General features: G+C 41.5%; 1 protein-coding gene across 1 annotated transcript in view; it reads left to right on the plus strand.

Moving 5' to 3' along the window:
- Positions 1 to 1,914: 1,914 nt before the first annotated feature.
- Positions 1,915 to 12,876, plus strand: part of CDH17 (cadherin 17, LI cadherin (liver-intestine)) — a gene marked incomplete at its 3' end in the record, with an annotated part of 19,615 nt that continues 8,653 nt past the window's right edge. Inside the window, exons 1-8 of the mRNA XM_010157895.1 lie at positions 1,915 to 2,012; positions 3,374 to 3,443; positions 6,280 to 6,378; positions 7,039 to 7,176; positions 8,692 to 8,830; positions 9,733 to 9,891; positions 10,557 to 10,756; positions 12,437 to 12,568. Coding sequence (XP_010156197.1) covers positions 3,399 to 3,443; positions 6,280 to 6,378; positions 7,039 to 7,176; positions 8,692 to 8,830; positions 9,733 to 9,891; positions 10,557 to 10,756; positions 12,437 to 12,568 — 912 coding nt within the window. The remainder of the gene's footprint in view (positions 2,013 to 3,373; positions 3,444 to 6,279; positions 6,379 to 7,038; positions 7,177 to 8,691; positions 8,831 to 9,732; positions 9,892 to 10,556; positions 10,757 to 12,436; positions 12,569 to 12,876) is intronic.

Consider the following 12,876-nt stretch of genomic DNA (forward strand, 5'->3'; position numbering starts at 1 on the left):
AGATTTACTCAGGGAAACAGCCGGCTCAAAGCACCAGTCTCACTGCTGAGTTTCTTCTTGTGATTTTATCTGTGGCACGGTGTTATGACTGTTGTAAAGCCTTAAGTGCTTCTGGACTTTGTAATGTATTTGACATGGGAGATTTTTTTTTTTCTTGTGTGGTTACAACCTGTAAGTAGTTGCTCTGTGGCTGGGAAATTATTTCAGCCAGAGAAAGACACTAGGGATGAGCTGGCTTACCTCTTCCAGTGACTTCAAAAAATACAGGTGTTCAATTAAGCATATTATGTACCTTAAATCTGTATTTCTAGTACCCCACTGCACTTCCTAATAATTGGACTTGCAAGCAGACACTCTAGCAGTTGAAAGAAAAACACCTAACTTGTTTATGAGACTCTGACTTCAGACATCAAGACTAGTTATTCTGCAGTTGTCATGTACAGGAGGGGTAGAAACGGCATTAGGAATTTGTTTCTGTGAATTTGTTACTGCAGTATGAATGCTGGCCGTTTCAAAATCTATACTTCATGATGAAAGAACTTCTCATTCATATCCAACTAATACACAATTAATCTGCATGCAAGTCAAAGTCAGTGTATTTCCAAGAAAGTTCAATGCCCTCTCCCTTATTATGATTACTTTGAAATCTTCAACAATGAGTTCTAACGCTTTAATGGAAACTTGGTTTTGAGCTGTGCTCTAAAGATAACTCACTGTTAGCCAGCAGCTTTGAGAAAGTCTGAATCATTCCGAGTGCATGAGCAAACGCAGAACAGTTGCGTTTGAAAGCGTGCTGAAAGCACAATCTGGAGGCTTTTTCTTGGAGAAACAAATGCCGATTTCGAGGGAAAAGCGCGGTCTGAAGCATAAACAGAAAGCTCACCTTTCCCAGAATTGTACTCCTTCCAGTTGTAATCGATTCTAAATGCTCCTTTCTTAGGATGCAAAATACTTAATGTGCTGCACAAATAATTTAACAGTGTTCTAGAGCAATCTAATGTACCGAGGAAATTGAAAGCAGAAGTTACAACCTGGATAAAAAGTAACATTTCATGAGAGAATAAAAGAAGCCGGTTCGAAATTTCTGAAATAAGCATAATATTAAAAAGTGAGTTAGCAGAAAGCATGACACTTGAAGGATTATGATTTTTTTAAAAACTTGTTTTTTCCAAATGGGTTTTGTTTATTATTTAATTTACCATGGTCCTTTACAGTCCAGCTGGTTTCAGTTCCCCTTAATACAGGTTCTTTAATGCAGAGACTAGCAGGAACTGATGCCCTTGGAGGGCTGAAAACCCAGAGAAACATGAAAGCTGACAGATGAGGGAAAGGCATGATTACATCCATTATGAGATGAGTATCTGGAAATGGGTCAATAGAGCTACTTGGTCAAAGTTACTCAAAGTGAATTTGTGGCAGAGCTCAGACAGAATTTGGACTTTCTGAGTTGGTACCTAACAAATTATTCTCATTATTAGGCTGGGTCCTTCCCATGCACAGATCTTTTGTAAGAACAAGTGACTCATGTCCAATTTTTGCCTTCTGAGTAGGAATTATCCCTGAGACTAGCCGAGTAGCAAACGTTGTCTTCACCGAGGCCCATGCCTTCTCCTTTCCAACTCCTCTCCTACAGAAAGGACATCTTTCCAACCCATGCCCTGAATGTTCATTTCTCACAGCCTCACAAAAAAAACCAAAACAAAACCAAACAAACAAAAAAAATGAATTCAGAAAGAAAAGTCCCAAGGGATATAAAAATACAGAAGGCTGTAAGTTATCTCGGCGCTACATTGCTTCCCTACATGGCTGCCGTTTCATACCACACCTAGTCATTAAGAATCAATAATTCTCCACGCTGTTAATGTTTGAGCCGCTGAACCTCTAGGGCGAGTCTGAGGAACTATAAACTGTGTGGAGAAGCACAGGCGGACACGGCCAACCTGTGCAGAGGTGATTCCCACTGCTGAAAGGAAGAAGCATTTTTAGAGCAAAATAAGCTTTTCTTGTTACAGGTAAGGGATGATTTAACTGTCATTTCATGGGAAGATTTGGAAAGCTGTAGCTAGGGCTTTGTGGAAGGTTTTTCTGGCAATCTTAGGAACTCAGCTGTCCTTGTAAAATGGATGACTGCTGTGCTAAGGCTTAGTCTGGTTTGTATTTGATTTGGATCAATTTCCCCTGTTTCCTCTTTATTGAATTTAAACATCTGAAATCAATCATTGAAAGAAAATCAAAATATTTTTTTTCATGGAACCAAATACTTGTGATTGTTACTGATCTTTAAACTCCAAGAATATTGTTTGTGCTCTGAATGCTTATTATTGAAAGACGCTGGGATATTTGTATGTTGGTTATCCTAGAGATTTCTGTTCAGGCATGGGAACCATAAGGGATTATTAGGGACATAACACTGAGATGAAACTGAGAAATGAAGGGGAAAATATGGCTCCAGGCCTCAGCCAGATCTCAGGCTGAGATCAGTTAAGCTGATCTTATTCTAATCCTGAAACTGTCTCTTACTGAAAACTTTTGTATGACTTTATATATACACAAACTCTATTCTGAGTGACTGAGGAGTATGTATTTTGGGGCTTTGGTCCTTGGCAGTGTAATCCTTACTGAGACTTGGTAGCAGCTTCCAGGCAAAAATGAGTGTTCAAGGGCTGATCAAGCCACTCAACCTGGCCTTGCAACAGCACAACAAATGGCACGACATTAGGGAATCTTATTTATATTCAAAGAGAAGGGAACAGCGATGGCACTTACCATGTGAACCCATAACCTGCAAAATGGCTGTATTTCCACTGCTCGTCCTTTTTGTTAAAATCTCTAAGTAGTGAGAAAGAAAGATTTCATTTTTGAGGAACCCATCTGGTTTCCAGGAGGAGGTAATGCAAGTCACTGCAGCATGGGCTCAGCATATTTTTTTGTTTTAAATTTGAGGCAGGCAGTTCTCCTTGGGCTCTGAAATTTCATTTCTGGTAGCCATATTGTTTTAAGGGGTGCAGACACCTCTAGCTTCCTCTGCAAGCTTGATCAGTCGGGTTTTTTGGTAACCAGAAGACAGAGGCCTCAGGATGGTTCTAGCAAAACCTTCATCTTCTTGTGGTTATAGTGTTTCCTGTGAACGTGTTGTTGCCTTCAGTAAAGCAGAAATGAAAACTGGTCTTGCATGACACAGGTACATTGCAATGGGGAGGTTGCGTGGCTTGAAGTTGTGTGCCACTTTCAACATCTGACAGCTGTTGGGGGCTTTCACAGCATGTGGCAACTCCTGCACCACTGCGGACAGACCTGACGGGCTCAACCTTCCCAGCCAGCCCGGTGACCCCAACTCTATGAGGTTAAAGTGACTATCACCTCTTCTTTGCAGGAGCTGAAGCAAAGCATATTCCAGTATGTTTAAGCTGTGTGGACTTCAATTTCTGCTCATCATTCACTTGGTGAGTTACAACCTTTCCTTTGTTTATCTGGGAGCAAATGGCAAAGGTTGCCTGAGAGCCTCTGAGCTCCAACCTGCCAGGCATCCCAGTCTGTGGGTCAGGCTGGCAGTGTGGGCCAGCAGAAGGGCTGTAATGCTGGGTGTGGGACTGTGGCCTCGACACGTGTGTGACCCCGTGGCCAAAAGTTAAGAAGATGTGTTAATCGTAAGGAAAAAACTTTAAAAAACCTAGAAGAAGCCAGTTTAACGACTTAGACCCTTTAGTTCCTTCTTAGATATTACTTCTTCCAGCCAGGCTGGATGAGGCTTTGAGCAACCTGGTCTAGTGGAAGGTGTCTCTGCCCATGGCAGGGGGGTTGGAACTAGATGGTCTTTAAGGTCCCTTCCAACCCAAACTGTTCTGTTATTCTGTGATTCTTTCAGCAAGTGGATTTCACTCTAGAAAAGATTTTAAAATGATCCAACAAATCACCAAAGAGTGAAGACATCTGTATCTTGTGTTCATGTGCATTATAATCCATAAATGTGCTGACATAGTAAATGTATTCTAAGACATATAATTGCACATAGTTTAAAACATGCATATTGTTATTTGTCCTCATTATTCCATCTATGTGAATCCCTTTTCAGAGGATTTTCTGCAACTGAAGAGTATTAATTATGCTATTCATGGACGTCATCTATTAAATTCAATAGATGTATTGATGTCTGTAAAGGTTACAGTGGTGGCTTCTACTCTGCAATTGATATTAAAAGAAAAGATAAAAAATTAGTCCAATTCAAGACTACAAAAAAAAATCCTCAGAATATGGAGACACTACAGATGGGGTTGAGGTGCAGTAGTGAGCACCTCCTTTTTCTTTCCCATTTCAAGAGTTGCTGCCCATGGGAGTGCTAACCCCCATGAAGCCATCCAGCAGCCATTACAGCCCCCTTCAAAAGTGATTCCAGGTGGATATGGTCCAAGGAGAAAGCCTTCCTTCCCCTTCAGGCCTCTAAGTAGTGATTCATGCTGTAGACATATGGTTAGAAATATTTATGGTCCACATAAAGTAATTTTAATCAACAGGAGGAGATATCTCTTACTTGCTTCATAGCCTGAACTTTGAACCTGTTGGGTTTTATAGCATTAGCCTTTGTTCCTCCACAGTGAGGAGCATGATCAAGCAAAACTCCTCCACAAAATGGCCCTGGGAAAAACCTCCAGGAGCCAGGCTGTCCCACCAGTGCTGTCGCAGGTCAGAGCCAGGGTCCTGCTATCTCGCCCCTGTCAGAGGCCAGCATTCAGCATTTAGTGAAAGTAGTGGCTGTAAAATACTCTTTCCTGATATACAAACCTATTACATGGTTTTTGGGGGTATTTTTTACTGTCAGTAGGATTCACTCTCATCCCTCTGCCTCCTTCCCCAGCTCTCACAATGTTCTAGTTTTCCTTTGCAAAAAGAGACACAACCACTTGCAGGAGAGGAAGGCAACATCTCTGGCTATTATTAAACAGAATATGGTGTTATTCAAACACCACTTGTGACACACACACACAGAGCAGTGCTTTAGGGTAAATTGTGCTGAACTTAGTTATGTTTTTGTCATAACCAGAATTAAGTTTTCCCTTGGTAATACGTAAACTGTGCTTTTCTGTGAGAGGCCAAATAGCTGTCCGAGCAGCAATAGGACCAAATCCAGGGGAAAAGTCATGCAGCAGAGAGCATTCACTCCCTGGATCCTGATTCCATGGAGTGATGGATAGGATGGCAATGGCGCTCCGAATCTATAAAGTGATCAATAAATAAATATATGTATTTATCTATAAATAAACTCTTTTTTACACCAGAAGAAAGGGAGTTTTACCTGTGCAGCCAAATGATGGAGCCCTAATCCTGGCAGGCAGCTCCTCAGCACTGCAAGACCTTGGTGTCAGGGAGAGAAGAGTAGAAATGTAGGGAGTTTGGTTTTGCCTTTGGAGAAAGAGGTAGATGAACCATAGGCTGAATTGTCTTGTGTGCAAGAGCTGTTCTAGAAGGCTGATTTTTGCTTTGATTTTTTTTTTGCTTAAAAGCAAGAAAAGCCCTGAAATGTTAGAGTAAGTGTGTCCAGAGGTCTTTGGACACTAGGGAGGGGGTGCTTATAAAATTCATTAAAAAATTTGCCAGAAAAAACACATGAAGGCATTGCCAGCCATTAGGAAGAAAACAGAGGCCAAGACAGATTTGCATGGCATTTTTGTCATGAGGTGAAAGCCCAAGATCAGCAGGATGTGTTTGCTCTGGCTGTGGTTTGTACTCACATGCTACCGATGTGAAGGCACAGGGCAGCTTGGCCAGACCGTCAGGGTGCTGAGGATGGTGGGGCAGGGGACCTTGGGAGGTCCACCTTACAAAAAGGGTGCAGTCCAAATTTTTCCCTATCCCCAGGTGCAGCACTGGGTCTTCCGACACGCTTGTGGCCACAGGGCTGGGAGGGTCCTGGATCAGACATGGCTGGTCCTGCTGGGGACACAGGGGTGATCCACAAATTCTTTTATGAATTTCCTATGGCTCTCAGTATACCCTCAGCTCTTCGGTGCTTCTGTTTGCTCTTGAAAATAGATCAAATCTCATTTAATTATGTAGTGGTTAGAAAAGGGAAGGGCGCAAAATGTTTGTTTTCAAATTAATTAATAAATAACACTGGTTTTAAAAATAGATGTGCACTAAAGGACCCGGAAATGCTCTGTGCAAACCAGCAAGTCTTCTCCATTATCTTGCGAGAGGCTCAGTGATAGAGAGCTGCTGTTCGTACATGGTGACAGCAGACAACCCTCAGCTGCTTTCCTCCATCCCTTTCTCTCTCTCCCACAGGCTATGTGCCAGCCTTTGGGGGAACTGCATGTAGCTGGGCCTCTGAAGGACATGGATTTCTCTATTCCAGAAGGAGGGGGAATGCGCTTAATTTACCAGGTAATCAAGCATCTCTTGCTATCCACTCTGGTCAAAAACCCCATAATTTGCACACACTGACCTCACAGAGAGAGAGTGTTATCATCTGTGCTGGTGGGAAGAATAGTCCCCTGAGGGAATCTGAAATTAACTTTGACTTCCTCTATCTGGGAATTCAGGAGTGTACATGCAAAAAGTACGAGACAACCCTTTCTCTCAAACACGCTTTAAGACGATATCCTAAGACAGGGATTAATAAAATCAGCATTCCTAGAGAATGGGTTTCCATGTAACTTGTGTCATCATTTTCCTTCAGCTCTGAGGTTTTCTTTCCAAAGCCATAACCACAGAAGGACAGATCCAGCTCCCAGGCAAATGGAGGATGTGTGTCATTTTTTTCCATTCCTATACTCAGACAAAGCCCTGTCCTAAGCAGACGTTTGCTTTGGAAAGAAAACACAGTTGGGATTTCCTGCAGCATTCAGGAAATAATGTGAAAACTTCTCTGTTGAGGATCAGAAAAGAGCAGATTTGTTTGAGCAGACTCTTGGAATATCATTCCCCCAGCCAAGCCCACTGTTGGCAATAGATTTTAGAAGACACGAAAGTATGAAATTATTTATATTATGGTGAAAATGCTGAAAAAAGGATGATTTTCCCTCTGATTTTTGACAATTCTAGTTCACATTAGACCCACCTGCTGTGAGTTTCAGAGCAACTGGTGAAAAAGATGGAATAATTGACATTGTGCCGAAGACAGGCATCCTGTATCTCAATGGGTCTCTGGACTGGGAGACCAAAACAGTGCACAGGCTGCAGGTAAAGACTCAATGAAAAATAGTTATTCATATTCACCCTTTCTTGGTAAACCTGAAATTAATGGAAAACTGTTGAAATTTCAAATTATTCATTTTGTGTATGTTTACAGGCACCTTTTCCTTTTTAATACTGAGCTTTGCTGAAAGAGCCATAGTTTTACAGTTCTGAAAGATTTTACACAGGAAAACATTCCTTAGCACAGCAAGGTTATGTTGAGAAAACAAAAATTACCCTGATGCCGACACCAATCCTTTAATAATATGAGGAGGACACTTGACTGGAAATGAAATCTGCCCCATGAATGAGATTTGCTTGCTATCCCTGAAGACCGATAGGTTGAATTCCATGGCTAGAAAGGGAAAATAAACTATTGTAATCTACTTAGGAAGATTATAATCTATTTAGTGACAAAAGTTGTGAGTAAATGACATTTATACACAGAGGCACTGATCTAACTTCCGGTAGATAACAGTAGAAAGCTGTTTGGCATATGTTGGGGGAAGTCAGAGAAAAGAGCACACTGTGTTTGTCCTGCTATTATACTCTTTTCATAACAATCTCATCATAAACACTGTTGAGAGCAGGACAGCTGGTACACAATCTTTTGGTCTCAATATAACCTTGTGCTCTTATTCTGTGTAAAAAATGGTACCGTCTTTTTCTGAAGCACTAGCTACTGAGAGGGAGATGATCGTGAGAGGATCAATATCAGACAAAGTACATGATGATGTTTTAGCTAGCCCTAGCTATCTTTCTGAAGTCTGGCATTTCAGGTTTAACGGTTTCTTGTTCTTAGCTCTAAAGTACAATTCGATTGGAATTAGAGACGACAATTTTCTAGCCACAGAAGTTATTAACCCTGAACATGGGAATCCTTTACAGCCAAGAAATGATGACAGAACTGAGAAACCAAATACTTGGTTAGGCATAAATAATCATGATTTGATCTATTTATGTGCAAATAAAATCAAGTCTGACAGACATAATATATACTTAGGGCTTTAAAGCCAAAGAAGGCTGAAAAATCAGAAGTCACATTGTTTGGAACAAAAATGTAATTGGAACTAAGAATTAAGGTTTCTTTACAAACCCTTAGATTCACCTATTTTTCTGGTTGATATTTACAATAGCATACTTGAGTTCACTATATCATGTTGGGTTTTACCCTTGTTTTTTAGAAAGTGTCTGTTTCTTTTGAAAAATAAGCATGAAGTCTAAGCTGTGCAAGAATACAAGTAGTCTGCTGAGACTGCAAGTGAGAATCACCCTCTGAAAAGTGTTATCAGAAGCAGGAGTAGGTTATTTTGTTCTGTTGGCATTATATACTGTGGTGAATTATTGACAGTGAGCTACTGTTAAACGTGTCCTTGTAGATGAAGACACACAGTGATGGCTCTCACCAGATTTGCATCACTGTAAGAATGACTTGGCATTTTATATCCTAATATTAATTTAATATTTTAATTTATCTGCATGAAAATATTTCTTTGTTCTTCTTTCTTTTTCCAAATTAAGGTGGAAAGTCTGGATGAAAAAGGAAAAGTAGTGAAAGGTCCATATGCTGTTACAATATATGTGGAGGATATCAATGACAACCCACCAGAATTTGACCAGATAAAGTATACTGGAGTAGTGAGGCAGAACTCCCGTCCAGGTAATCATGATGATAATTAATAGGAAGCTAGGCAGGTTAGTTAACAGGAATATAAAGTGGGTGCTATACTTCTACAAGCTGAAAAAAGATCAGTTTTCCTTCCCACAGGATTGTACAAAATAAGGATACAAGTATGTATAATATAATGAAAGGGCAAAGAGGTGACACTACATGGTGGAAATGGATGGGTGTAACCAGAAATATTTCTTAGTACTTGCTGCTTTGAAAGTATCAAGTTTGAGACCCATATCTTGAAATGAAACAAAGGACTCTGCCAGCAGTTATCACTGTGACTATGGACTCAAGAAGAAACTTTTGCTAAAGAATATGTGTATAAAACTCCATGTGGTCAGAAAACCACTCTGCAATATTTTACTGTATTCCTCAACTGCATCCAAGTCAAAAAAATTTTGAACGTTGCATTGGTGGTCAAAAGGCAAAAAATCACTTCTGTTACTATGCATTTCCAGAATATTTTTAACTGTATGATTGTTCTTTTAATTTTAACTGTGTGTAAGGCATTTTTCTCAAGCTGCTTTGGGTTGAACTCCTTTGTATAAGGACCGCAAAGCAGCCTTAGAGAGAGATAGCAGTGAGCTACATTCCAGGTGCAGGCACTCTTTGGCTGTAGATAGCTCTTTGAGTTAGCTCTGTCACCTTCATCAACTGGTCTTCACACGTATTGTGGTCCTACCAAGCAGAGCTGGCGGAGGGGGGACCTGTGGGGTGGTACAGGGTCAATGTAACCTCCACACACAAGCATGGTTTACCATGACAGACGCATTATGAAACAACAGCAGGTCGCCGTAAGCTGCCTTCCAGGCTTGAGAGTTCTGCTCGAATGGACTATGTGTTGAGGTTTCAGCCTCCTCCTATGACTGTTTCTTCTCTAATCTGAACAGGCAAGCCCTTCATGAAAGTCCACGCCACTGACCGCGATGATCCTACAACTCCCCATGCACAGCTAACGTACAGCATTCTCCATCATTTTCCCAACCCTTATTCGGAAATGCTTTTCCAGATCAATAACGTAACTGGAGAAATCTCACCAAGTAAGATGGGTATGTAAAAAGATTCTTTTTTGTCAAAAAGCAAGCGTGAGTTCTCGGGTGTACCTAGGAACAAAACAACAGCACAGCTCTGATGAATTTTGAGTAAATGTAGTCAGTGGGACAAACTTCACTGAAGCCCTGGTTTTGGGTAACTTCTTTTGTCCCACCAAATTCAAGAAAAGTTAGCAGAAATGGAGATTGGGATCTAAAAATACATTGAGAAGAAGATGGAAACTTTCACCCTCAGGTCTACATTGACTCCTATCTTGAGATTAATTCTCTTCCTTGAAATCTAGAAAACCAAAATCAGCAACATGAAAAATGCAGAGAAAAGCTATCCACATGATCCCAACTAAACTGCAGTGATTTAAAAGCCATGTCTCTTCTGCTGGGCTGTACAAGCGCCTTAGCTGGAATGCAGGCTGCTCAGTGCTGCATCTGCACTTCGTGAGACTCCCAGCACAGAGGTCTCATATGATTACGTCCACATGATGCTGTGCTGCATTTTTCAGAGAAGTCAGAGGAAATGGCTTGCTGAGATTTGGCACAGAGACCAATCTAAGGTGTGAGCCTGGAGCAGATGAAGAAGCATGGCGCATGTAGGAGGCAATGGGCAGGTGAACCATCTCCACAGCCTCAACTTCATTTCACTTGGCTCTTTCCTCTGTCTCTAGGCTCTTATTACTTAGATCCTCAAAAGCAGGACACCTTCACACTTGTTGTCACCGTGAAGGACATGGCAGGGATGACAATGAATGCTTTCACCAGCAGCGCTGATGTAATCATCACTGTGAAGGAGAGTTTGTGGAAAGCTCCCCCCACCATACGCATCCAAGAAAATTCAACCCAGATCCACCCTGTCAACATCACCGAGGTAGGGCCTTTGGCTGCTCCCTGCACCTCTCCTGACCAGGGTCTTCAGAAGGACTTTGGCACCTCCCAGTTATTTTTCATATGGTATCCTTTGGAAATGATCTTTAATGCAGGTCTAATTAACTTGCTGTTAGTATGAAAGTTAATGGTTTGAAGGTTACTGAGATACAGTCAATACAAACATTAGAGACTGGACTTTGCCCTTAAGTTTGGAAAGGGTGTTAGCACTGCCTGTGTGTGAGAATATCTCATAGATAGAGGAAACATTTGGAGAATTTTGTTACAGCATAATGACTGGAAGAAAAAGAGAGCTTTACAAGGCTATTTGCACAGTACGAAGGATAAAGCTCTTGAGACACCCCAAGGAAGCTCCCAGACAGACATGTGGCAGTTGGGTACCTCTGTGGAAGTGCTGCTCTTCTCCCCCAATGGGTTTCTTTGAGCACTTCTAACCTAGCTCCAACACCACAGGTCCTCCAGGCTTTGAGCAAACCAGGAGCTTAACCTATTGAAGGTTATTTTGAGGTTAGCTTCTCCCATCCACAGAAAGACGGGGCACCAGCTCCACTGCAACCCTGCTGTGGGCAGTCCCTCACACTCGGGGACATCTACTGTGACCTGTTTTGTGTGACGTAGCACACCTGCTATAGCAAAAGAACCTAGGAAGGACTGAAATTCCCTCCTTTGGCATCCTGCGTTCCCAAGGTATTCCTCTTTTCACTGTGAAAACGCAAAATATTTTGCCAGTAACTGCAGACCGGTAGCAATATACACATCTGTAAATATTAACTAACAGGCCAGCAGCCTTTCAGAAATGTTTGACTTTGAAAAATGCCTTGGCACTGACACCCCCCAGTGCCGTCATCCCTCGGATATGGCAGGATTCCTTGGATCCTGTTTTCAAGAGTAACGGTCTCGGTGCTGTTCCCACTGGCCTCAGTGACAGCCCAAGGGAGTCCAGGGTGAAAACAGGTGGAAGAAAAACTAACATGCAACAAGGGCTCGTATTCTGGGGTCAGTTGTATATCAATTTCATGTGGCAGCCAATGACATGTTGATTCTGCCTAGGGGAAAATGAAATGCAGTTGCTGACCTATAGTATAAAACGTAAACAGTAATACTGACTCTTTCATTAATTTGGCAGTCTGTTTGCTGCTTTACATCTTAAATCGGAAGGACCCCACTAAAAATTCTTCATCACAGACTTTGATCCATGTAAAGAGCACGCACACATCTGCGTACGTGCAGATAGGCACTGGATATTTGTTTTGTTGTTCCACACATCTGCAGCAGACTAACTAAAACAACAGGCAGGAATAGACAGTGTAAGGACATGGAATAAATTAGTGTCAAGACATTCAAATACATATAATGTTTTCTTTTCATATATCACCGTTTAGCTCTACAGCCCAAATCTCTTCCATAAAAGGTATGTCGTAGCCCATCTGGGCAGCTGGAGAAACTGAGGTAAAATGGCTTCACCACAACAATTCAGAGGGCAGAAGTGGATTACCAGTCTGGTTTTCTGCTTCTCTTCCTAAGAACCTGCCAAAAGGTTCATTTTCTGGATTATGAAGTGAACAGGAACACAATCTTTTCTGTTTGTGGTCCAGAAATGATTCCTGTTAAATCTCGATCTACGCTTCTGACTTCCTATCCTGATTTCTTTTTGTATTTTTAGGTGCACTCAAATGATCCAGATGTAATTTATGAGCTTTTTGAAAAAGAAAAGCTGCCTAGGCTCCCATTTTCCATTGATCAGAACGGGGTTATTTATGTGACGGAACCATTGGACAGGGAAGAAAAGGACTCTGTAAGTAAACACATAAAGCCTCACTGATGGGAGAGACCGTAGCAGGAAGCTGATTATTCGTGTGGGACTAAATATGAGAAAACTCACTAGAAAGGACAGAGGGGAAAAATAAATAAAAGCTTTGTTTCTTGTTATTTCTGTTTGGGAATGACTTGATAGATATGAAAACGCATTCATCTACTACACTGTGAACAGCCTTCAGTGTGGTACCCTACCACATTTCTGCACGGGTCTATCCTATCACATACAAAGAATCCCGTCTCTGTATGTGACAGATGAATTTGCAAAGTGACAAAAATTATACATTC

The sequence above is a fragment of the Eurypyga helias genome, unplaced genomic scaffold, assembly GCF_000690775.1.
Source record: "Eurypyga helias isolate BGI_N326 unplaced genomic scaffold, ASM69077v1 scaffold9578, whole genome shotgun sequence".
NCBI classification, from domain to species: Eukaryota; Metazoa; Chordata; class Aves; order Eurypygiformes; family Eurypygidae; genus Eurypyga; species Eurypyga helias.